At 40.3% G+C, this 26,211-nt stretch overlaps 2 protein-coding genes across 2 annotated transcripts; both read right to left on the reverse strand.

The window, feature by feature from the left end:
• Positions 1 to 576: 576 nt before the first annotated feature.
• LOC124472440 (myosin heavy chain, fast skeletal muscle-like) lies at positions 577 to 12,745 on the reverse strand. Its single transcript, XM_047027272.1, has 39 exons — positions 12,527 to 12,745; positions 12,300 to 12,443; positions 11,909 to 12,065; positions 11,696 to 11,723; positions 11,409 to 11,523; positions 11,101 to 11,193; positions 10,928 to 10,991; positions 10,667 to 10,765; positions 10,399 to 10,502; positions 10,041 to 10,179; positions 9,810 to 9,928; positions 9,515 to 9,664; positions 9,143 to 9,313; positions 8,708 to 9,011; positions 8,229 to 8,299; positions 7,969 to 8,056; positions 7,772 to 7,889; positions 7,567 to 7,690; positions 7,290 to 7,426; positions 6,835 to 7,090; positions 6,485 to 6,727; positions 6,222 to 6,398; positions 5,897 to 6,042; positions 5,700 to 5,790; positions 5,115 to 5,504; positions 4,783 to 4,909; positions 4,537 to 4,655; positions 4,087 to 4,283; positions 3,747 to 3,930; positions 3,470 to 3,635; positions 3,173 to 3,297; positions 2,717 to 3,025; positions 2,352 to 2,555; positions 2,073 to 2,198; positions 1,561 to 1,731; positions 1,313 to 1,417; positions 1,137 to 1,232; positions 827 to 958; positions 577 to 689 (listed from the first exon to the last, which is right to left on the reverse strand). The coding sequence occupies exons 1-39, from the start codon at positions 12,731 to 12,733 to the stop codon at positions 672 to 674; spliced, it is 5,814 nt and encodes a 1,937-aa protein (XP_046883228.1). The 5' UTR covers positions 12,734 to 12,745; the 3' UTR covers positions 577 to 671.
• Positions 12,746 to 18,180: 5,435 nt separating this feature from the next.
• Positions 18,181 to 24,614, reverse strand: faim2a (Fas apoptotic inhibitory molecule 2a). The gene is made up of 12 exons (XM_047027613.1): positions 24,553 to 24,614; positions 23,246 to 23,441; positions 23,016 to 23,137; positions 21,956 to 22,020; positions 21,776 to 21,829; positions 21,228 to 21,278; positions 21,097 to 21,136; positions 20,885 to 20,922; positions 20,701 to 20,788; positions 20,200 to 20,295; positions 19,842 to 19,895; positions 18,181 to 19,746 (listed from the first exon to the last, which is right to left on the reverse strand). Exons 2-12 carry the CDS (start codon positions 23,415 to 23,417, stop codon positions 19,600 to 19,602), a joined length of 927 nt encoding a protein of 308 aa, XP_046883569.1. The 5' UTR covers positions 23,418 to 23,441; positions 24,553 to 24,614; the 3' UTR covers positions 18,181 to 19,599.
• Between the last annotated feature and the right edge of the window lie 1,597 nt (positions 24,615 to 26,211).

Here is a 26,211-nt window from a genome sequence, read left to right on the forward strand (position 1 = left end):
TGTAGAAGGTGATACAATCTGGATAAGCAGTGGGTATTTTTATATATATTTGTGAGCCAGAATATACAGTTGTGATTCTGAATAGGGAGATGGGGTATTTCATATCTACAATTCTAATAGAAAATGCTGTTGTAGACAAGTTGTAATTTACAGTATATGGAAGACGTTGAGGCCAGTTGAACAGTTTTTTTTTTTTTTATTACCACTTTTGGTTATCCCAGGGTATCCTCTCTGGCTCTGCTTAGGCAAATGAACGATAACATTGATGACAATGCATGTGTTATTCACACCTAGGTACCCCTTAAGATCAAAGCACATCATTGGTTTTGTTTTAGTGTATCTGGCATTTTCCCTAAATAAAATCGGTGATTGGACGGCAAATATATTAAGGCAGCAACCATGGGAATAATTGTCCCCAAATTTGAACGGTCCGACTGGAAAAAAACTGCAGCCGATGTTGGAAAAGTGTACATTGAGTAAATCGCCATCACTGCTAAACTTGTCAAATGCAACCTAGGTCTAAACTGCAAACAGTATTGAGGTAATTGCCCCCACAAATACAATAAGACACAATAGTGTAGATCTACATGCTTTATTTCTGCTCAAAATATCACCATGAAAATCATATTTTATGAGACACAGGAATGTTTTGAAACAGTTTCTGGTCAGGTCTATTCAGCATCCTTTGCCTGAGGAGAGAACATTTAAGATAGCCTTATTAATACCCTCTCACACAGCAAACATGAGTCATCTAATTTGACTTGACAATATATTTTAAGTCTGAAAGGGACATTTTAATGTGCATTCCTATTATTGATGTGGTTACCTTGCCAGAATCTCGGCTCTTTGCTCTGAGCTTGTTGACTTGAGACTCAGCAATGTCGGCACGCTCCTCAGCCTCCTCCAGCTCATGCTGAACCTTCCTGAACTTGGACATGTGGGAGTTGGCCTGCTCCTCCTGGGAGACATGGGAGAGGAACATCAACAATCAAAGTCATTTGACTCAGTAGGCAGCAAGTGCATAGTAATTATCATTAGTCTGGAGTGGAAAAATTATAAATGTTCAGTGTCAATTTATTATTTTATTTACAAAATCAATTACTAAAATACTGGTGAGGGTGAATGTGTACACGTACAGCTTCCTCTGCCAGTCTCTTGTAGGCCTTTACTTTAAGCTGCAGTTTATCCACTAAGTCCTGAAGTCTGGTTGCATTCTTCTTATCCTCTTCAGTCTGGAACAGAAAGGAAATTAGTAGAATTTGAATTTTATGAATGAATTGTGACTCATTTACTGTTGACTGTTTGTTGTTACCTGGTATGTCAGCTCCTTTACCCTGCGCTCGTACTTGCGAACTCCCTTGATTGCGTCTGCACCTCTCCTCTGTTCGGCATCCACTTCGGTCTCCAACTCTCTCACCTGTTCAGAGGAGGACATTTACTTGGACAGTTTCTATATGCTAAATGCTAAGGTTTTACAAACAAAATAATGAACCATTTAATATGGTTTGAAATAGCTAACAAATGCAGTTGGTTCCCAGAGCTAATGAAGCGCCGACTCACTCGAGATTCCAGTTTCTGGAGCTGCTTCTTGCCACCCTTCATGGCTAGGTTCTCTGCCTCATCCAGACGGTGCTGCAGGTCCTTGACTGTCACTTCAAGATTCTTCTTCATCCTCTCAAGGTGAGAGCTGGTGTCCTGTTCTTTCTTCAGCTCTTCTGCCATCATGGCTGCCTGCGACCATTGTGGGGAGATAAGGTAATGGATTGAGCTTGATGCATACGGTTGCATCAAGCCCAGATGAGTGCATATAGTACAATTGAGTATGTTGTGAGAGGAGAAGTGTATGGAAGAATTATGATGAGGGGTGGGCAGATGCTGTGTGTTAGTAAAGTATTGACATGTAGTTGTATTAGGGCTGATGAAAACATAATAAGTGTATTATCTAAAGACATACAAGTTCATATGGGCTGGACACACCTGAAGGTGTATAAATCCTTATATAAGAAACCAAATAAATATGAATCAGTACAATAATGAAAAAATAAATGAGTATTTCTTATTTAAAAACCCACATCAGTAATGGCCTTCTTGGCCTTCTCTTCAGCGTTCCTGGCCTCCTGGACAATGTCTTGCACCTCTCCCTGCACCTGAACCAGGTCAGCCTCAAGCTTTTTCTTGGTGTTCAACAGGCTGGTGTTCTGGACAGAAGGAATCACAGAGTCAAACCTGTGAACTTGTAAGAGATTTGTTTTGTTGTGAAAGAACCAAGTGATTGGATAACCTTTCCTCAGTCTGGATGTATGTTCTGTTTTGTCATACTTTGTGACTGTGCGTGTGGATGTTGTCCACACCTGGGAATGCAGCAGTCCCACTCTCTCACTGGCGTCCACCAGCTCCTGCTCAGCCACTTTGCGGCCTCTCTCCGTCTGCTCCAGAGCACCTCTCAGCTCCTCAATCTCAGCCACCATCAGACCGTTTCTGCGCTCCACCATGGCAGCCTGTTCCTTCATGTCCTCTGAATCACGGACAGCATCGTCCAGGTGCAACTGGGCATCCTGAGTAGCAAAGATTAGGATATTCTTATTTGTTTTCGCTGGTCACCAACCTTGGTTTCATGTATACATGTGCCTTGCGCTACATTTACTGCAGAGTTTTAAAAATATCTTTGCTGGTATTTTTTATTTACTTCAGAAACCAGTACATTGTGATGATTTACCTTGAGCTGTGCCTGAACGTTCCTCAGCTGCTTCTGGGACTCAGCAGCCTGGCGGTTAGCATGGCTCAGCTGGACCTCCATCTCATTCAGGTCTCCCTCCATCTTCTTCTTGACTCTCAAGGCGTCATTCCTGCTGCGGACCTCAGAGTCCAGAGTGCTCTGCATGGAGTCCAGCACTCTCTGGCTGTTCCTCTTGATCTGCTCCATCTCCTCATCCTTCTCTGCCAGCTTTCTGTCCACCTCACCCTTGACCTGGTTCAGCTCCAGCTGCACACGCAGGATCTTGGACTCCTCATGCTCCAGGGTTCCCTGAAGAAATTGAAATACTGAGTGTGATGCACACCTACAGTGCATGTTAAATCCAAACAATTCAACACCTAGCAAATACCTGCTCAGAAAAGTATTTAGGTCAAATTATAATAAAAATATTTTGGAATTCCAAAATACAGTTTGTACCTCAGCCTCCTCCAGAGCCATCTGGATCTCAGCCTTCTCTGTCTCCACTGTCTTCCTGGCCTTCTCCAGCTCATGGATGCTCTTGCCAGTCTCTCCTATCTGCTCCGTCAGGTCAGAGATCTCCTCTGTGGAAAAAAATTAAATGTACAATTTGCTCAACTAAATCACAGTCAATATCAGTTTAAAAACAAGAATATGCTAATGTTGTACCTATTGGTTCTGGTGGACTAATCAGCTTAACTTCTTGCAACCATCAGCCTGAGGACCTTTTTATTGTTGTTCAATTGTTTAACTCACGTTGCAAGTTCTTGTTCTCTCTCTTCAGAGTCTCCAGATGGTCAATAGCCTCCTCATAGGAGTTCTTCATTTTGAAGAGCTCTGTGCCGAGAGAACGAGCCTCCTTCTGAGCTCCCTCCAGCTCAGCCTGGCCCTCCTCAAACTTCTGCTTCCACTCTGCTAGAACCTAGGAGGAAACACAAACCACGACAGTGTTGAGCTACTGAAAGATTTAAAAATAAAAACGTTTATAATAAAACAAAATAAATAAAAGAATAGTTCTTTGTCAATCCGATACCTTGTCAAAGTTCCTTTGCTTTTTGTCCAGGTTGGCAGCCATGGCATTGGCTCTCTCAACATCAATCATGAGGTCCTCCACCTCTCCCTGCAGCCTCTGTTTGGTCTTCTCCAGAGAGGCACACTTGGAGTTGGTGGCCTCGATGGTTTCCTCAGCATCCTGGAGACGCTGAGCTAACTTCTTCCTGTTATGGCAAAAGAGTAAAGCTATCCTTGTTCTGATGGCTGGCTCTGTGTGGTTCATAGGTAGCCTAACATCGCGGCCTATGGTGCCCCATAACCCACCAGCCAACTGATTAAATTGGCTTTTTGGAGACAGCTTTCCAGATGAATGTACTTACTTGGCCTCCTCCAGCTCCTCTGTCCTCTGGATGGCATCAGTCTCATACTTGGTTCTCCACTGAGCCACCTCAGAGTTGCACTTGGACATGCCCCGTTGCAGCTCTGCCTTGGCCTCCTGCTCCTCCTCAAACTGCTCCCTCAGCAGATCACAGTCATGGCGTGCCGATTGGACACCGTGGGCCAGTGCGTTCTTAGCCTGGAAGAAAGATGGGTGAAAGTTAAAGCTGGATTTTGTTTCCTGACAAAGCCTTTTGAATATCTGCATAAAGAGTTGAGCATCATTGAGAGCTTGAACGGAATATAGAAAGGACTAAAAGCAAAAGCACAATGACTATGAAAGAACAGTGAAACTGGTGGATGACTTTAACTCAGGGGACAAAGTTATAGTCAACAAAAGCCCTTAGTTCCTCTCTAAAATCTGGGTATCTGAGCCCTGTCTGTAGCCTCACCTTGACTTCCTCCTCAATCTGCCTTTTCAGCTCCTCAATCTGCTGGGTGTAGGCCTGTTTGCTTCTGGTCAGTTGTGAAACCAGGGAATCCTTCTCTTCCAGCTGGCGACTAAACTCACCTATGGGGAAGAAAAGGGGCTCTTGTTAGGCCAAGCAATTTCTAAGACTAAGATTAACCTCTGCTGGCGGACCGCACAGTATTTTATTTTACCTGCAATGGTTAATGCTGTTGTTTTTAAAGGTTACCGTTTTCAGTCAGAAGTCTGGCTCTCTGTCCGCTGATGTCATTGACTTGGCGAACATTCTCATCGTTCTTTGTCTTAATTTCGCTCAGCTGGTCCTCAAGGGTACGGCACATCTTTTCTAGATTGCCCTGTTAAGCAATGTAAACAACAAAATCGAATAATTACAAGGTATGAATAATGAGTATACATAGTGTTGTGCTGCAGTTATTGTTCTGTCTCTAACACATTCATTATTGTGACTTTCAATTATAGTTTACTCTGTAGCATGTCAGTTGGAAGTGTATTTGATCATATGAAGCACTATGCAGGAGATGTTCCCTTTTAATGACTAACTTTAGCCTTGGCAACGGCTTCCATGTTGGAGGAGAGGTCGTCAATCTCCATCTTGAATTCACTCTTCTCTTTCTCCAGCTTCTGTTTGACGCGCTGCAGGTTGTCAATCTGCTCTCCCAGCTCTGCCACACTGTCAGCCTGCTTCTTCCTCAGGGCTGAGGCTGTGGACTCATGCTGCAGGGTGGACTCCTCCAGGTCACGTCTCAGCTTCTGGAACTCAGCCTCTCGCTTTTTGTTCATCTCAATCTGAGCAGCTGTGGCGCCTCCAGCCTCCTCCAGCCTCTCACTGATCTCCTCGAGTTCCCTGGACAGATCGGCCCTCTGCTTCTCCACCTTGGCCCTGGCAGCACGCTCAGCCTCAATCTCCTCCTCCAGCTCTTCAATACGAGCCTACAATCAAGAGTATAAAAGGTCCTCCGTTTTGGTCTATCCACAATATGGGCTGGTAACGGCTAAATTAACTCATCAGTTAAGTTTGCTGGATGTCTCATAGGACAAAATATATATCAAAATATATAACACTGTGATAAACTGTTCTATTTTACAAAGAAACAAATATTCCTGTACTTAGTAACTACACCGTACTTGGAGTTCCTTGATCTTCTTCTGCAGCTGGGCACCCAGAGACTGCTCATCCTCAACCTTGCTGAGGAGCTGGCTGGTCTCAAAGTCCTTCCTATGGAGCACATTAATGTTAGAGGTTTAGTTCAGGTGCTGTAAGGGGAAAGTCAAGATCTAAGGTAACCAACATCGACAGAAATATTCTTAGTATTTGTATTTACTTCTTGATCTTCTCATCCGACTGTTGTTTGTCGTTCTCTAGGTCCATGATGGACTCCTGGGCCAGTTTCAGGTCTCCCTCCAGCTTTCTCTTAGCTCTCTCAAGGTCCATACGGACCTTCTTCTCTTGCTCCAGAGAACCCTCAAGCTGAATAACAAAACACACATTTAGTCATCACACCTCATGTTCAGTGGAAGTATGATTCAAACATTAGTGTAGGCTTTCCTGCACAAAAAATATTACTCTATTTGCAATATATCAGGAAAATGTCAATCAGAAATAAATGTGCAGATCTACTGAATTTCTCATAGAAATCATAGACTCACGTCATCAACTTGCTGTTCCAGCTTAGTCTTGGCTTTAGTCAAGGTGTTGACTTTGTCCTCCTCTGCCTGCAGGTCATCCAGTGTCTGCTGGTGGGCCTCTTGCAGGGCTTTCTTCTCTTTGGTCAGCTTGGCAACACTCTCATCCTGAGATGCCATCTCCTCAGTCAGGTTTTTAACCTAGTGAGGACAATAACAACAGGATTCAATTGGCAGCGTACAAACTAAGAGAAGCACAAGGTCAGCTATTGGTGAGATGTTGATACCTTGTTCTCTGTGGCATGCTTCTCCTTCTCCACTTTGGCCAGGGTAAGCTCCAGATCATCAATGTCCTTCTTCAGCTCAGAGCACTCATCCTCCAGCTTCCTCTTCTTGGCTGTCAGCTCAGCATTGATCTCCTCTTCATCCTCCAGCCTTTCTGTTGTCTCTTTGAGTTTGGCCTCCAGCTGGATCTTGCTCTTGATCAGACCCTCACATCTCTCCTCAGCATCGTTCAGATTATCTGATTCCTGGAAAATGAAAGGTAGAGAAAAGCGTTGTTTCAATGTTTGTTCTAAGCTTGGTCTTTTAAGCTTGTTTAACTGTCTTTACATGTGAATATATCTTGTTCACTCACGGATGCAACTTGGAGAGACAAGTTATTCTTCTCCTGCAGGAGGGACACCATCTTCTCCTCCAGCTCCTTCTTGCGAGCCTCAGCCTTGGTAAGGGCGACTTTGCATTTTTCAAAGTCCTCCTTCATGTTGGCCAGCTCCTTCTCAGTCTCAGCACTCTTCAGGAGAGGCTTGATCTTGTAGTAAACCTTCATCCATGGCCAGTGTTTCACATTCATGAATGAGCGGATGTTGTACTGGATGGTAAAGACAGACTCTCTGGTTGAGAAAGAGAGAGAGGTAGTGAGACAGTGTGTTGCTCCATGGAACAGCTTGATAACATCAGAACAAATGGCATATCTTCACAGATTCCACTTTTGAGTTAAGCTTTGGAAAGCTGTTTGGCCACTTTTGGAAAGGGCCATCAACTGATGTTTGGGTTGAAAAAAAAGTTGAAAGACAAACGTCACCCACTCACCTCCTCTCCATCATCTTGGTGAACTCCTTCCTCATCACATATCCACGACAGAGAGCCTGCGTCATGGTTACCAGAGCAGCAAGCTTCTCATCTCTCATCTCCTCAAGAACACCCAGCAGACCAGCTTTGAAGAACACCTGAGACACAGGTTAGCAACAAGCTGATTAAGGTAAAGACTTTCCAGTGGATATTTCATGCATTTTAACATTCACTGTATACTGTGAGTGAGAAATGTACATATTATCTTATTAGCTGTCATGCTAGTTTGAGCCCATGCCTTGGTGTGTCCGAACTTGTACTCCTCGTGATCTACATCAATTGATCCAAGCAGTTTCTCAGAAGCCTTCTTGTTGTCAATGAACTGGCCTTCAGGGATGACACTGGCGTTTAATACTTTATATCTGTATTGGAAAAAATATGGATATGCGTCAATATCACAGTGTAGAAATTAAATATGGGTGTGTGTGTGTATTTGTGTTTACCTCTGCTTGAAGTCACCATAGAGGATTCTGCTGGGAAAGCCCTTTCTGCAGATTCTTATTCCCTCCAGCACACCATTACATCTCAGTTGGTGGATAACCAGGAAGTTCTGCATCAGACCTGGAAGCAAAAGATTGAGATGAGCTTTTGTCCGAGACAATCTTGCTAAGTGAAACTATTCTGTAAGTATCATTCTCACCTGGAGTCTTGGACTCGTTGGGAATTAGGCAACGTACAAAGTGAGGGTGGGTGCTCCTCAAGTTAGTCATCAGCTTACCCAAGTTCTCCTGTGAAGAGTTTCAAAAGCAATTTTGTTTGTTTAATTTGTGTTCTTTCAGTTTCTTTAAATCAAGGATTATATGTACACCCACAAATTAGAAGTAATATATAAACTCTCACTACAAATTCCTGTTCATATAGAACACGTACACATATTTGCACGCAGTGTTTCTCACTCACTCTGAATTGAGAGGACACAGTCTGCATGGAACCTCCCTTCTTTTTGGCTCCCTTCTTAGAACCACCAGCATCTGTAAATAGTACGATAAAAAAAATGAGAAAAGTGTAAATAACAAAAACGTGTGAGATTCTCATTTGACGAAAATCTTGTTAGCTTAGATCAAAAGCTTAGATCAAAAATTAGGAAGTTTTAGTGTTAGGGTTAGTATAGTCGTTTATTTATTGCTATCTGTATATTTAGGAAGTTCACTTATCTAAGCTCAGCATAGATGTAAATTTGTTCTGTGTACTTATATGTTATGTTATGCCAAGTGCTTGCGTTGTGTTGTCTTAAGAATTTCAGTGCCCAGTCTAACCTTGTGTTGCTCTGTGCACCTGACAAATAAAAGACTTGAACTTGAACAAAACTATTGTTAGAGTTTCGAATGAAGCTTGCATGGGGGGGGGGGATTAATTAAATGTAACTTAAATTTACAAACCCTCAGGTGGAGGAGCCACATAGAGCAAACCCAACAGTTTGACTGAGGACTTCTGGTACAGCTGAAGCACAGAGTCGTTCAGTGGGTCCTTGTTCTTTTCCAGCCAGCCACAGATGTTGTAGTCCACTGTACCAGCATAGTGGACCAGGGAGAAGTGGGCCTCGGCCTTGCCTTTTGCTGGTTTAGGCTTCTCAAACGCCTTAGTTTTGCCAAGATGTTGGTCGTACAGCTTGTTCTTAAAGGAAGTGTCTGAAGCCTTCGGGAACATGCACTCCTCTTCGAGGATGGAGAAGATGCCCATTGGCTGTGTAAGAAACCCAGTTTGATCATCTTCAGTCAGATTTGGGACTCCTAAAACATTGTGCTTCCAACACAAGTTGTATGTGGATACGTAACTTTTCTTTTTGCATCAACCCCAAAGCCTCCCTACCTCACCTTCTCAATAAGCTCAATGCAGGCAGCCAAGTCCATGCCAAAGTCAATGAACTCCCAGATGATGCCCTCCTTCTTGTACTCCTCTTGCTCCAGGACGAACATGTGGTGGTTGAAGAACTGTTGCAGTTTTTCATTGGTAAAGTTGATGCACAGCTGCTCCATGCTGTTGAACTGTGTAAAACAATTTCAAAGAGAACATTTGTGTTTGGTTTGTTATTTTTGGTTTGATATATTTGATATTTAGCAGATTTAAAACTAAATTGTTGTTGTTTTCTTCTAAAGTTGATAACTAATAACTGATGTATTGACATTTTAAACTCATCAACGTCAACATAAACCATTGCTTTTTTCTTATTGTAGATCCCAACTTACATCAAAGATCTCAAAACCAGCAATATCCAGAACTCCAATGAAGAAGTTTCTTGGCTGCTTGGTGTCCAACATCTGGTTGATGCGGATCACCATCCACAAGAACATCCTCTCATAGATAGACTTGGCCAGAGCACTCACTGAGTTGTTCACCTGTGTAACAAAAAAGTAATGACACATTTAGTTGTTAGTGCGTTAGCAGCTTTAAAGAGTTACTTAGTATTTGTAACTCTTTAGAATAAATAAGCTCTAATAAAATGTTTTAAAAACTAAAATATAGATATTATCAAGGGCTTACCTGAGGCACCGTCTGACCCTTGGTCACATACTCATTTCCGACCTTAACTCTGGGGTAGCACAGGGCTTTAAGCATGTCAGCTGAGTTCAGACCCAGAAGGTAAGCGATTTTATCAGCCACTGGAGGGAGAAAAAATCATCAAAAGATTTGAGCAGTCAGTTTATCACAAATAAATCAGAGAAAACAATAATAAATGTGAGATAAAGGTTTGCCGATTATCGTGCCACTCACCCTCAGTGCCATCTGGCTCCGCCTGCTCCTCACGCTGCTTCTGCTTGAAGTGCATGTTGCCGTGGTGCATGACAGCACCAGTAAGCTTGTAGATGCCCATCTTCTCTTCATTGGTGAAACCCAAGATATCAATAGCATCCTGAAAGGGGAAAGCAGATTAGCAGTAAGTCCAGGGTCCACCATTAAGTGTTTGTTACTTTCTAAAAATGTATGTGGGTACACGCAACATGGCCCCAAGATAAATCTTTATTATACCAAATCAACCCATTCAGACTGTGCAAAGTGGAGCAACACACACAGATAAGGGATGTCATTTTCCATTATCAGTTACGCTTTGCAATCCTTATAAGTGACTCACATCTGTGGCAACCAGCTCCTCCTTGTCATCGATACTGGCCACAGTGATTTGACCCTGGCTGATCATGGGGAAATCATAAGGATTTGTTGTGATGAGCGTCATTTCTGTGAAGAACAAATTCTCATTACAATCACTACATCAATGTATATCTCGCTGCCCTTTTTAGAAGGCACTACCCTGATAAAATGTATTTAGCCTTAAAAATAGTTCAGGGGTCTGTAATACACCACAAGTGGGCGCTAGTCATTTGCACTTTGGTCTGCCTCACCAATCAGCTCAGGTTTGTGGTTGGTCATCATCTGGTAGAAGATGTGGTACCCTCTCTCATCAGGCAGCTGGAAGGTTACTCTAGACTTCTCCAGCAGATCTGAGAAAAAGATGAAAGTGAGTTTTTAGAATTTATCCACAAACGTGTACACAAAGGAGTAAATACAAATAAGAGAAAAATCGAGTACATTTGCATAGACAAAACTAGATGAGGATCATCATGTCCCATGTGATAATCCATCATGGAGGAGACACTGCTTACATGTCTCAATGTCAGCACTAGCCAGTTTGCCGGTGGTGTGGAAGTGAATTCTGATGAATTTACCCTACATCAGAGCGTAGGGGAGAATCAGGACAAGAAATATGACTTATCTATCCAAACATTACGGCAGACTGTATTACAGTATATTTACAATGAAATATTTTTATACTCACAAAGCGAGATGAGTTGTCATTCCTCACTGTCTTTGCATTACCATAAGCCTCCAGCAAAGGGTTAGCTGCTATGATCTGATCCTCAAGAGAACCCTAGGTGAGATGAACACAGAGACAGTTTTGATGAAGTAGTCTGAGAGTCAGAATCCCACCAATTAGGTTTTAAGCTTCACAAAAACCACGTCCAAACAGTGACGTAGGCCAACAGAATGCCTTATTATCCAGCACGTATATTGGATTGGATTTATCCCCGGCATACAAGGGAGATAAGACAGGGAGAGATGAAGATAGACATAGAATGGACTTGCCTGCATTTTTCCTGGTACGGCCTCTTTCTTCTTATCACCACCAGAAACAGCAATGGTGGCAAAGTACTGGATGACACGTTTGGTGTTGACAGTCTTCCCAGCACCAGATTCTCCACTTGTTTTGGTAGTACACATTTTTTGTCATGGATTCAGTAATTTTTTATTTTGTGAGAAATTATTGGTGCATTGTTCTATTATTTTCATGTCCAATATGATCATTATAAACTGTATGCATCCTCATGACAGAGGGTAGAAAAAATATCCCTAAAGAATAACGTTTAACTTACGTGATCAGGACAGACTGGTTCTCCCTATCTGCAAGTCAATAGACATTTTCATTGGCATCTCAAGCATCATTACAATTATGAATGCATCTTACTATCCCATATATCCTTTTTTTAAATGTTCGCCATCCAACCACACATCCAGTACTAATTTCATAATCCTTTAGACTCTCTCTCTCTTTCTCTTTCTCCTCCCATGTTTTGCAATGTTCATACCTGTCAACATGAACTGATAGGCGTTGTCAGAGACGGAGAAGATGTGGGGTGGAGCCTCCATACGCTTCTTCCCTCTGTAGGCGTTGACCACTTCCATGTCATACACAGGGAGCCACTTGTAGGGGTTCACCGTGGCACAGAAGAGCCCAGAGTAGGTCTGCATCAGAGGTATCAAAAACAAGTTTTGTTCCTGGAGAACACTAGCTGAGGTTGAGGTTTTTCTCTTTAATCCTTAATTCCACATTCAATTCACAGTGATTTTGATACAAAACGTCAAAACATATAAGAAATGTATACATTAGATTACAGATTTTGTCAATGTATAATTGTCAACTCCTTTAGATTTTTGTCAGTGTATGTATGTATGTATGTATGTATGTAGTTTTCTTACGTAGATCATCCATGCAGCATAACGCTCTTTGAGGTTATACAGGACAGAAGCTTCATTGAGGTAGGTCATCATGGCCATGTCCTCAATCTTGTCAAATTTAGGAGGGTTCATGTTGAAAACATCATCCTCTTTGAAGGTTTTTACCTGAAACAGATTTAGATAGAAAGTTCCATGAAAGAAAGTTCCAGTGAATAGGCCAATGTGCAATGATTGCTGATGGAACTGACCTCTTCAGTGTCAAGGATCTTAACATCCACCTTCCCGCCATCTCTCTTAACAACAAATCCTTTAAGGTACAATTCCTTGGTGTCTGTCACATAGCAGGCATTCTTAGCATCGAAGGGCTTGCTCTGGGCCTCAATCCTCTCCTTCTCAGGCTTGCGGAGGTAGATGGCAGCCTTCCCATACAGGGCCATCTCTGCATCTGTACTCATGGTGGCGGCTCACTGGAAGAAAAAGGAAAAATACAGACACCTTAGTAACAGCTACCACAAAATAAATAGCCTTTGACAAATTCTTTACGCCTCTTGCCATATCAATAGTTCACCATTTATAATAATATGTCATGGGTAAAAGCCAGAGGTATTAAGTTGACCGGTAATTACTGAAGCATAAAGGCTAGAATTGACATTCTTTACAGAGATAACTTACAGGATCCTATCCATACATTATATAAATACCAATTAAATAGATAAAGAAAGTCTTTATCATGTCTTACCGTGTTTCTCTCTACCAGATTAAAAAACTGTGATGGGGACTCTGTAAAAAAAAGTTCCACAGATTACACATCTCCTAAACAAAAAGCATCATAGCAAATCATATTTTTAATCATATCATATTCTAGTTTTTCAAGAATTTGAAGAACTATAGCTGAAACCTTTGAATGGAAATGAATAACAATTTAATAAACCTTTTATGTTTCATGTGGCTTGGGCTTTAAAACAATTTCAAATTGTAATGGAACATTTTACACAAATAAATCAACAAAAGCATATCAAATGGCATTGAGGACACAATGCAGATATACTGAGTGCACTTTCAGAATCAACCCAGTCAATTCGACCACACAGTCAGAAAGTGAAGAAGTGTAGGAACTTAAAACTTACCACAGAGGTTGAGGCTATCTGTCCATGGATGCTGTTCTGTAAGGCCCCCCTTATATTTGGTTTAGCATGCCAAGCAAGCAGAAACTATTTATGGACCCTTGCTTTTCAAGGAAATAGATTGGAGGAGACATTTGAGTGCTTCATTTCCCCTCCCATCTCTCCTGTGTAAATGTATTAATTGATTAATTGTGACTACTTTGGAGAAAGTTAAATTTGTCACAAGTCACATTTGTGTTATAGAAAGCTATAATTAAAGCATTTACTAACTCTTTTTTAATTCAAATGAGGTAACTGTTATCACTATTTAGTTCATAGAGAACTAATGCAATGTAACATTTTACCTAAATAAAGTAACATATTTCATTGTGCTTATTGCAGTAACTTACATTACTCCTTGTGAATTGTAATTATGCATTTGTTCCACGAGCAATGAATAGCTGATTAAGACGATACTTGGGGGGGGGGGGGGGGGGGGGGGGGTTGATCTTGCAACTCATGACTGACTCATGCAACGTTAGACCACATTTTCTTAACCTTTCATTTCTTTCTAGCGAAATCACCAAACATCTTCCAATCCAATTCACAGGAGGTTGGTATTTAAACTGAGGGATGAGTTTAACCAATTCATCCTGGCTCACTCCTGAGCACTATAACAACCCGAGGTGTAAACTCAGCTAGCAATAAGCTATAATAGCAGAATGCCGATTTTATAATTAGGGAACGTGTTTGTGTAGGTGTCAAGCTTTAAATATCCAAGATACGTCTCGATACAAATGTATGTATCAAGCATTATGTTTTGTATCTTGATACAATTGCCGCTTTCTCTCCAGACCTTTACCCACTGGTTTTAAGCCATAGATATTGGACTTATCGTGTTGACCAAGGGAAATGCATTTATCTTTTACCCAGCACCCGTCAAAGATGTGGAGAAAGTGGATCAGGCACAGAAGTTGTAAGCCATTGCTACTGAACCATCAAGGGGGAAAGAATAAATGTGTCAATTGACATGTACTTTGATTCTATTTTCAGGCAACATGTTGATATATAACCAATCTGTAAAATATAATAAGGTCTTCATTTAGCAGGCACTTTTATCCAAAACAAATGTACAGAGAGGGAGTTCATCATGTAACATCTGGATATACATAGTCAAATGCTCTACCACTAAGTTATCCATATTGGCTATATGTATAACTAATATGTGAGTCCATCTACTGTACAATGATAGTTGACAAATGAGTGACACAATTTGGTAGATGGAGTACCCACAGTGTTTCTTTTCATCTTGCTATGCTTTACTGTAACATCATTTAAGGACAATTAACTTCAGAGTGACATACATTCCTGTGTTATTTGAGAACATATTTAAGATGCTGAAGAAGTCATGGATGTGTTTCACATTTTTTCAACTGAGATTTAAAGTCCAAAGAAAAACATCTGAAGCTTTTCGATTCATGTTGCTGACCTCAATGATCACACCCACAGAGCTCAAAGAGGCATGCGCTTAAAGAGTCAAGGTCAAACAGCATTACAACTCAGCTAACTAATAACATTGATTTCACATGCTGTGCTCTTTGTAAGATGAAGACAAAGAAAAGGGGTAAAAGCCAACAAAACAGAAAGTTCAATATTTGCACTGAGGGTTGAATTAATGATATGTACAATTATGTATCAAATGTTCCTCTTTTGTGGGTATCTGATCATTTGCTATTGTCTCCATTCAAACCTAAAACTATATATTGCGAAATAACACACTACACAGATGTTATCTTTATCGTCCTGTGATTTACAACAAAAATGTAAGCCCTAAGTAAACAAATACTTTTTGCTATCTAATGAGATAAAACTGTGATTTGGTTTATTTGAGACATCTTTCTAAAGGGGTCTCATGTGCTGGCACATCACTGTGACTCTGAATTAGCTTTAGATGCTTTGAATGCTACTGCTGTGCCAAGCTGTTCCAAGTCTACCAGCATTTTGTTGGGGACACCCTACATGTTTGTTCCCATCAGCATTTTTAAGTAACTTAATTTGAACTATAAAAGTCTCTACTTTAGGATGTAAAATGTCACATGTAATGACAGGGCTCCACTAACTAACAACCTTCTTGATCCTTCTTTGGAAGACCTTAAGAAAGGGCAAAGCAGGGATTGGCTCATTCATGTTTGTGTTCTGGGCCAAATATCATGGTGGGCATGATCTATTATTGTTTCAATGTCAGAAATGTGACAGTGGAGGAGGCCAGGAGAGGGGACTTGTATGGTCAAATAACTGTGCGTGTCCTTCACCGGATATCTCAAAGCTGTAAAAGCAGGTCTTAAGGAATTCAATCTTTCAGCAGCTGAGTCCTAAGACTGTAGTACAGTAGTTGTGGTCATTGTGTTTTTAAAAAGAAAGCCTTGAACTCCAATTTGAACTCTTGTGTTCGGCAACCTTGTCCTTCTCAATTTAGCTCAGTCAATCCCTCTTATCTCCCAAGCAGCTGTTCTTAATGTTGTTGTAAATTGAGTCTGCTTTGTTTTCAGTCATCTCAATTTCAGTCTATTTTAATCAGCAAACTAATTAATTTTATATTTAGTCTAGCGGAACATTGTTTGATCCCGAGGCCATATTTGTTGACAACATAGTACTTTTAGTTTGTTTGTTTGTCAGGCAGTGCACTTTTTAATGTCAAGGATAAAGACTTTTGGTCAGAAATACAAGAAGACATGGCACAGGGCACACATCAGGACCCTTCAAGGACCATTATTATACCGTTATTTAACAATGGGTTACATAAGAGCAAAATGAAAACTGATATTCAATAACATTGCAAGTGATTTAAATCAATTCAAAGGGAAAATATATTACAAAAAGAAGGTTTTACATCTTACCTAGACTACCATGATTATTTTACATCAGAAAGAGAAAGAGGGAAAGAAGAGCAAGGAGAAGCCTAAGCCGGGGCTGAGTCTGACTTTGATTCTGAGTCTGGGTCTGGGTCTGGGTCTGGGTCTGGGTCTGGGTATGTCTGAGTCTGAATGAGCAATAAGTAGCAGCCAGGTGAATAGGTCTTCTTCTGAGAATAAGAAGCAAGGAGTAAAAAAGGGATAGAGAACAATGGTCCACATTCCTTTTTACAGAATGCCACCAGGAGATCTCCTTGCCAGCTGCTTATTTTCATCTGATCCACAGATCTCTCACTCAGATTAATTTGACCATTTTGACAGGGGTCACACACTCAGTCACCACTACATTACTACACACTGCCAGTGGACGCCCTGGCAGCAAGATGACTCCTAGTCCACAGTCTCTATTACTCTGATTTAGAGAGGCTGGTAAGGTGCCAGAACAAACAGTTAATATATTGGAATCAGCTTACTGCCAGCGCTACCCCTGATCCTGCAGGTGGCAGAATAAACTCCAAGCTTCACTAGTAACCTAGAGATGGATGGCATCCTGTTGCAAACTGAGAAAGTGAGAAAGAATTGATAAACACTGAGATGATTGATGCTTCTAACAGGGGTAGTTGCGTTGCTCATCAGTTGGCTTCCTCCTAGGTCTTCCCCCACACTGGTACTCGAACTCAGGCCTTCTGACTCGCAAGAGTGACCACTAACCAGTTTTGCCAACGAAAAGGTAGGGTGAACTGTATTTATGCCTGAGGAGTGAGTTTTCTTTTTCACATCGGCAACAAGCGTCTGAGCGCCTCCCCCTACAACTGGGTGGCTGGACCACCACTCTCTCCCGCATGCACATAAACAATGACACGCGCCCCTTGTCAAAAAGAGGTCACAGGCTAACAGGCATGTTGCCTCTAAAAGAGAAATGCCACATGACAACTGGTCCTCTAATAGAACTAAACATGGTGGACCCTCATGTCCCAGGCCTCAGTTGCTTCTGGACCAAAGGCCAAATGGAAAGAGGTGGGTTACTATGGTTTCCCTTTAAGATCCGGCCAACTCTTGGTTATCTGGTTGAAAATGTCTCCAAGGGTGCAATCAGGAGGCTAGAGCAATTTGAATGTCTGGAGTAGGTCTTTATTCAACCTACATTGTTTTTCCAAAGAGAGGAGGCAGGTTCTCAATCAAGCTTCCATGACATTGTTTGATGCTGATCGCATCATATTGGCCTGGTCTTCATTCAGTCGTCTGCAGCCCGCATCGTTGTGAACTGCTTGGCAACTGGCTCTGAGGCCTAACCTGCTGGCCCAGGTCAGGGGATCCTTGTGGCTCCCAGAGCCACAACAGCCTTTAAGCTTAGCCTTTGAGGGTTGGTGTTGGCCTGTCTTAGACCTAAGTGGAATGCTCCATGAATGTAGTTGAAAAGCATGTCACCCTCGGTGCCTACGTTCTTGGTGTTGATCATGAGTTGTGAAGCCCAGTATGTCCTGGCTCAGTGGATACTAATCCTTTCCTGGTTAGCCTTCCCGTGTCAGAGCTTTACACATAGATGTAATGCGGACACAACTTATCTGTTGATCTGACTCGCTTTTGATCTGCAGGAAGGTCTTGGAGCCTGGGCTGTCCATGTAGCATTCTCAATCGATTGTAGACATTGTCACCGCAGATTACTGTCAGGCCGAAAACAATGCATTTGATGATACATTCTATAGCTGGTTTATTGGATTGATGGGATTTCCTGAGGGGTGTACTCTTGTCCCAGGTTGGACTTCTTTTCGAACCTTGGAAAGGTTGAATCAACTCATCAAGACCCTCCATGAGGTGGGTCTAGACATTCTCTGTCTTTGCAGCGCTCATTGTTCACAGTTGTGTAAGGAAACACCAATAAACAATCACAAACTTACTTTATTTCATAAATAAACAGAAAAATAACATCTCACAAAACAGAGTATAGATTTATTCTCATTTTTTACTATTCAGGTTGAGGGCCTAAAATAGTAAAATATAGGTTTAGAAGGGCATTTGAGACAGAAGCCCTTAATGCAAAAAATATGAGATCATACTCTCATACAGGCTCTCTTAACAGAGACACAACACACAAAGCACATTACTAATATACCTACTTATGTATCATACATATATCATAGTCAACCATCTCATTATCTTGGGATTTCATTTATTGAGTATAGTGCATTACATAGTGTAAACCACAGGAAAAATAAATATTTATAATATTTATCAACATAATCAAATTTGCGAGAAGAAAATTGGTCATTAGAGAACATAGATCAATTATTGATTGTTGTTTGTAATAATAACCAACATTAAAACAAAATATCTTACAAAAACGTATTGAATGTTTAAAACTTAGAAACACAATATTGTAATAATGGTTTAAAATGCTGGTAAACAGCACCTGAATAAGCACTCATGTTGTTACCATAACAATGATGGCTCCCTAAGTACTTCTTTTGTAGGTCCACATAACGTAAATATCTGATACTTGTATTTTTATATAAATACCCTAAAATAGTTGATTGGGTAGAATTGTCAGACAACATTGCGTCAAAGTAGATTGTACCATAACATGAATGTACATCAACGTTAAAAGCATGCACTGTCTTCTGGTAGGTGTATAAAGCAATAACAAGGATGAGAAAAAGTTGCATACAGTACCAATACCAAAAACTAAGAAAACATCGCAAAACAAACATATATACCAATTTCATGACTTAAACATATATGGGATCCTAGCTAGCTACTCGTTACATTGGGTCCACAGCTGATGGAAAAAGAGATTAAACAATTGAAAGTACTGACCCACAACTCTATAAAAGGCAGTTGTGTTTGCCTCTCCCACCACAGTCAGTGATTGGGTGGCATTGCTCAATCACCAGTAGAAGGTGATTCACAAGAAGGAGGTAACATGAAACATAAGAGTATAATATTGCAGGAGACAGTAGTGCAATGCAGACAACTTAAGTATGTGTGTGCATGTTATCAGTGTAAGAACATTTCTGTGAGGTCAGAGGCAGAGAAACGCATACATCTCTGTTTCAATACTAGTAGACATAAAGGTTTAAATACCACAGTATATTTCAAGTTGTCTTCACATAATCCATTTGTCTTTACCCTAAAATCCAGAAATGTAAATAAAGCCCATACTTTCACAAATTAAATGTGCTTGTCACTTTATCTTTAAGGTTCAGAATGTGAACCTTAAATGTGTGTCTGTAAATGTGTGAACATGTATATCAGTTTTTTATCTGCTTGGGATGCCATTGAAACAAAAACACTTCACTGAGGTTCTGCTCATTCCTGACTGCCAAAAAGCTGTAGGAGAAAGAAAAATATGTAGACCACATCCATGTAGAGACACAAGGCTCCAAACACATGTTCCTCTGGGCTTAGACAGTAACGTCTGTTTCCCATCAACAGTTGCACATCAAACGCCAAGAACTTGAGAGAGAAAGAGACAAAAACATTTAGAGACCCAGGGACTTGGATTTGTAATGATCATGATACACTCAAAGTAAAGGAGTAATTATACAAACCAATGTGAACACCAGGGCGCCAAGTCCAGCATACATGGTCTGCAACCAAGGAATCTGTGAATGAGAGGATGTTCACAAGAAACTTAAACGAAACAGACGTTGCATTTTCCTGTTGAAAATTGAATAACTTCCTCTGTACTATGTAATAACTATCTTCTCCACACCAGCCTTCTGAGGATGTTAAAAACAAATCAAATTAGTTTGCAGTATCTACTTCTACCTAGGAGATACACCTAAAAGAGGTGTGACAATAAAGCAAACTGGAATAAAAATTATACAACCACACCTACCATCTAACCTAAGTCTGCAATATATATATATAAAATCAATAAGGAATGTGAGTGGAGTAGTTGCTTACATAACCAAAGGGAACAGTAAACAGGAGCAGCAGCCCTGTTATCATGAGCACCATCATGAAAGAGAACAGCAGACCATGGCAAGATGTCAAATCAAACTGAAACAAAAGAAACACTGACATTAGGTCAACACGTAAGACGCCTTGCCTTCAAAAGCACTGACAACATTTCAAACAATTCATACAGTGATATGCAGAATGACCATGGGGAAAATCAGCTGGGAGAAACAACTGCTATAGTGATCTATATCTATAGTCCAACAAAGCTTAGTAGCAGTGCACTGTGGTCTGACGCTAGTTTGTCTGATCCACAGCTGAATTCTCGGGGAAACAAAGAGTTTGTAGTGTGAGCTTGGTGGAGAACAGCTAATAATATACCTTAATATAATATACCAAGAGCTGGGTGATGCTGATGGGTCACGGACTTAAGGAAGTCCATATATGCAACACATGCTAAAGTGTGTGTGTTAAATACTTAGACATGCTGGCTATTTACGCTCTCACCTTAGTTTGGAAACAGAACAGTGTGATGAACAGACACACTAGGGCAGTGATACCAATGCAAAGCATCACCACTTTAGTGTTGTGGTAGCTGTTTGCAAAGAGGAAAGATTGCTGTATGTTAAATACCTCAGTGAGAATGAGGACAAATATAGCAACATACACATGCACACACGTAATTGTTTACCTGGCCAGCATCCCTGCCATGTAGGACATAGCTAATGTCTGTAAAAAAAGAACAAAAGGTAAAAAGAAACGCTAACACAACAACCTTAAATAATCTAACTAGTTTAACGGTTTGCTGTCAATTTCCAAGTCCAGAAAGAGTTTACCTCAACTACAGAGTTACTTGAGGAGTTAGTCCTCTCAATAGCAACTAACGCCCCAAGAGACACTTACAAAGATACTCAGAAGAATGAGGTTTGTAGGGTACTGTCGTCTGAGAAAATAAAAGTTGAGTTAAGAAGAACACATAGAAAAAGGGATGAAAGAGTAACTTAGATATCTGGTCAAAAACATTGTTGTCTTACCGGGCATTAGTGCTGCAGACAAGCACCAGATATGTTCCCATGAAGGTGATGCTGTAAGAGATACAATAGTGTCACTACATGCAGTATGACAGCACTGAGATTCAGCAACTGTGCAATTTCCCTGCAATGATGACACACAAAAATATATATCAATATTGTCCTGACCTTCCATATATACATGTATATAACTGTATTCTTGCGTTTACTACTGTTTTGTCCGCACTCTACAACCCATAAGGGCAGAAGCCTAGGACTATCTGGGCAGCTATGAGGAACATGCTTTATTTTTGGATCCTCTTAACCAACTTGATACATAGCATAACATTCTGAACTCAATACAATATTCCTTTGTTAATTCAGATATCACCTGCCTAACACAACTATGTTCCTTATTACTGAGAAGATGTGGATTCCTCATGGAATACATGTGAAACTAAAGGTTAACTAACCTTTTCAACTCAGGATCTCAGTCAATCTGATGACATACGGCCCAACTTAAGTCTGACTTCCTTGAGGATCTCATTATAATGACTTGAATGAACACTTACTAGGATGCTAGGTAGAGGATTCTGTTGTACTGTACGTACTGTCGGACTGGCTCACTGTTGTAGGCAGGTATTAGAAGAAAATATTGTGGTCAATATATGGTCAAATAATTTACAGGAAGGAGCTTTTTAAGGATTAAAAGACAGAAAGCTAAGTACGTTAAGTATTGCAGTTGTCCTTACCAAAATGTAAAGAGAGCCACAATACCAAAAGTCACAAACAGCTGGACCATCAGAATGCAGAACACCTATGTAGGACAGAACCAGGAAATATTAAACATACTAATTCACCAGTTTCCCTGGCACCACTCAACTGACAAAAGACAAACCTCTATAAGACAAAATTTTATGAATGCAACATGCTTATATAGTTACATTTAATTTAAGTTGGTTAAGCGCAAAGCTGGAAAAATAAATTCTGAGAGAAAGTATTTTTCTCACAAAACATGTTAAATTGCAATGCATAATAACACTTTTAACACATTTTATTTGTAATGCGTCTTTCATGCACTCAAAGTGCTACAGTACGGTAAAAATTACAATTATAAAACATTATATACAATAACAATAAGAACAGACACAATTAATTAACAATTAAACACCTGATTAAAAAGGTAACATGTTTTAGCCAATTCCTAAAATGGCAAAGTGAATGAGTATTTCTGAGTTTAACAGTTTAATAGCAGTGCAGAAGGACCTTCTCATGCTTATTCAAGAATTTGGACTGGAAGGCAGTGTAACAGTGGTCATGTGCTGACGTGAAGATGTGTGGGTCAGGACACAAGTGGTGCATCAAAGAGTACACCCAGGTTCTGCACTTGGTTGGCAGGAGTAATTGAGCCGGCATCCACAGACAAGTTATTACATTTGCTCACAGCATAAGAGCAGTTTAGAATTAAAATCATAATGAACAGTAAAACTTGAGAATACAGGAACCGAAAAATGATGAGATAACAACTCTAGAGAATCAGATGTTTGAGCAAGAGCAATGGAGTTATAGATATTTTCAATCTTACATAAGAAGTCATTAGCAAAGTCTTTGCACTTTTTTTGTAGTAGAACAATTAACATGATTATAGGCCCATGTTACCCATATTAAACAAAGTAAAAATGTAAACACCAATTCCACATGTAATAATGAATCGTTATAATTAATAATAATTCAGATCAAAGCCAATTTCTGTGTCAGCTGTTAATGGCTTTATATGATGTAGTCTGTAAAACATATTTTAATATTTCTCACCTTGCGTATGAACATGCGGCGGATGTTTTTATCCTCCCAATTGTTTCCATCTAAGCTGCTTGTGCTGGGATCAGATAAGTGGGAGGAAATATCTGACGGGCAGTGGTTGGTGTAGCCCGGATCTAGCGGAAAGAATGATGACACAAACAGAGGGCAGGGGATTGCTGAAATGTAGACTGAAAAGTCTACATTCTGAAAAGTCATGCAGAAAGTCCCACAGAAAGACTCACTGGGCCGAGGGTGCATGTAGGTCCAACTGGCATGGCAGGGGACAGAAGGTGGTGACATCATGGGTGGCAACCCGTTGGCACCATAGGAGGGCATGACCACTGTCCCCCCTACATGCTCCTTGTCTCCTGCTGTGGCTTCCGCATAGCTCGGTGGAGCAGCCTGCACACTCATGTTGAGGGTTAGTTCTGTATGTAGCTGATTGAAGAAGGACAGCGTAATAAATAAAGATTAGATCAGACCAGTGTTAGAGTCAACACCTCAAGAATAGGCTGCACACACCTAGGGATTGATAACATTTTTTAATTGAAATTACAAATATGTCTCTCTACAGTAGGCCAATTTTGACTGTCAGTCACTTTAGAAAACATTAGAATTGCCTGTATATTTTGCAATAATTTGGATAACATAATAATAGCTATTTAAATGATCTAGCCTTAAGGAAATATTACACATGCTGCATGTTTAAGGTCCATTTTGGTTCCAGGTTAAAATCCCGTCTACCTCATAACACGTGACACATTCATCTGTTTTCAGGTGTTAACTGCATGTGCAACTTCCAAACTAAAGAAACATTGCTGCTGTGAACAACGTTTGACACACCAAAAGTTTTTGAACATAAACATTGTATTATTTAAACATAAACAATCAGCTTGACCCCGGCTAGAAACATTGTACATGATTCAAATTGTGTTAAATCAGTGACCCAAATGCGATGAGTCTTCTGAAACGTTAACTATAATTCATCTTATTGGAATAGGCTACATGTCATCATACATACATTTTAGGAAAGAGATGTATTATTGGCCATAGATGGTCTGTATGTAAAAGGAAAATGTAACTACATCTATAGCTTTAGCTGGAAAGCCTATGACCAGTGGCAAATCACACTCGGGATACTGTATGCATCTAACGACAGTCTATTTCTAAATAGAGATAGAGCTATAGCTCTATATAGAGCTATCTCTAGTATATAGTACTATAGTACATACAATAGTATGTTCTTGTAGGCTTTAGCTTAATGATAGCCTCAATCTATAAATCTTAGCCTAAATCTAACTTTATCACTCGCTACAGGAGTATTGTAAATGGACTACAGTAATTAGGCTAGCTAGACTAGTACTGTAGCTAGCTAGGCTAGCAATATGGATGTCGCCCAGCCTGTCATACAGTCTTTGTTATTTGATGGATGATGAATAGCTTAAAAGCGAAACCATCTTAAACGCTGCATTTAGATAGTATAATAGAATAGAGCAAAATAGCATGCACTCAGACAATAATCAATGATGTTTAGGTTTATGAATCTTACCGGGGGTTGCACTAGCGACACTTGCCAGACCCTCCCAAATAGTCGTACACCCACTCAAAAGAAAACAAGCTTCATTGAACAACATTGCAATTCGGATTTGGCCCAAATTGGGGAAGTTATGCCCCAAGAAATTTACAATCATAGCCTAAAATGTTATATTTAATCTATAATTGATTTAGGAAAAAAAACGTAATCTTTCTATATAGGCTATCCAAATCAAAAATAAACTAATGAATGATATTATTTGGTGGATAACATTAATTCCATGAGAGGTTTGAGTTGTAGGCCTAATAGCCTACAGCTAGTTATAAAATAAAACAAATAATTTAGCCATATTATTATTTGTAAGGGCCTACCATTTTAATTTAAGTTAAAATGTATTAAAATGTTAAAACGTACAAACAAGCAATGCCAATTGCTTAAAACATGTCTATGTTTTAACAAAGTCTTGTCCATTGTTGGTGCACCCTCGCTTATAGGGGAAAGCCTTAGCAACCTGTAGCCTACAATCCGATAGGCTACAGCTAAACTGCTTGCTGCAATGACTTTCCTGGACATCATGTCAAACTCTATTTATGTTGACATATGCTACTTATTGGCAACAGAGCACATTTTATACCATTTAATTTGGTACCAATAAGTTCAAGAATGATAAAAGTAGTTTTAATGACTCAATACTAGAGATGCAAACATCCATCAGTGTTGATGACAACGCCTCTGGATTCTTGGACAATGCAATGTCTCAGCAATGCATTATGGTAGTAGGCATCAGCACATCTACTGTGGCCACCATAAACATCCACAGCAGCAGTTCCTACAGTATGGATACTCAACACAGGTAAATAAAGAAAGGTTAAATGAACTGTAAAAGCACATTTCACCCTGCTGAATTCTAAAGATCTGTGTGCATCAAGATTTAAACGACTAGTCTGAGAGTTACAGATGTTACACTCCAGCACACTGAGCCACAAACAATATTGTGTTTCTGTGCATTTGCCAGTGAGTGACTATCAATGTGAATCGGACTTTACAGTGTCTAATGCAGTACATTTTCAAGTTTTATTGTAAAGTGCAAAGAACAACACAAGGTCAGACTGGGCACTTCTTGGGACAAGACAACACAAGCAACCTAGCATAACATAACATAACAGTCTAACAATCAGAATCAAAAAACAACTTTTACACTCATGATGCAAGAAATCCAATATGATGGCTTGATGTAGCATGGTCTTATCTACAAAACACAACAGTTCTGGCCCTTTTTGTATAGTAAATCCCCTCAGAGTAATAAAGTTGTCCAACATAAAGTTGCTATGTTTCACAAGCGGAGGATTGACAAGAACACCAGAAACCGGTCTTTCTGTCAGAATCCCAAAAACTTTTCTTGTCCAGGTATAACATCAAATGAATGGCCAGTATCCAGAACACTGACATTTTGTCCACACATTTGTCAATGTTTCCCTCAATGGGGACATTACTGAGAGTCCTTAGCTGGAGGCTCAATCACAGTAAACATGCCAAAGGACCCCTAGAATCTTCTGGGGTATCTGTACCCCAAATAAATCACAATTTGATGAATTTATGTTTTATTCAGTTGAGGTACTTGGAATCCTATCCAACCATCTCACTTCATGGTATCCTAAATAAGCTTTGTAATAC

Source organism: Hypomesus transpacificus, chromosome 10 (genome assembly GCF_021917145.1).
Source record: "Hypomesus transpacificus isolate Combined female chromosome 10, fHypTra1, whole genome shotgun sequence".
In the NCBI taxonomy this organism is placed as follows: Eukaryota; Metazoa; Chordata; class Actinopteri; order Osmeriformes; family Osmeridae; genus Hypomesus; species Hypomesus transpacificus.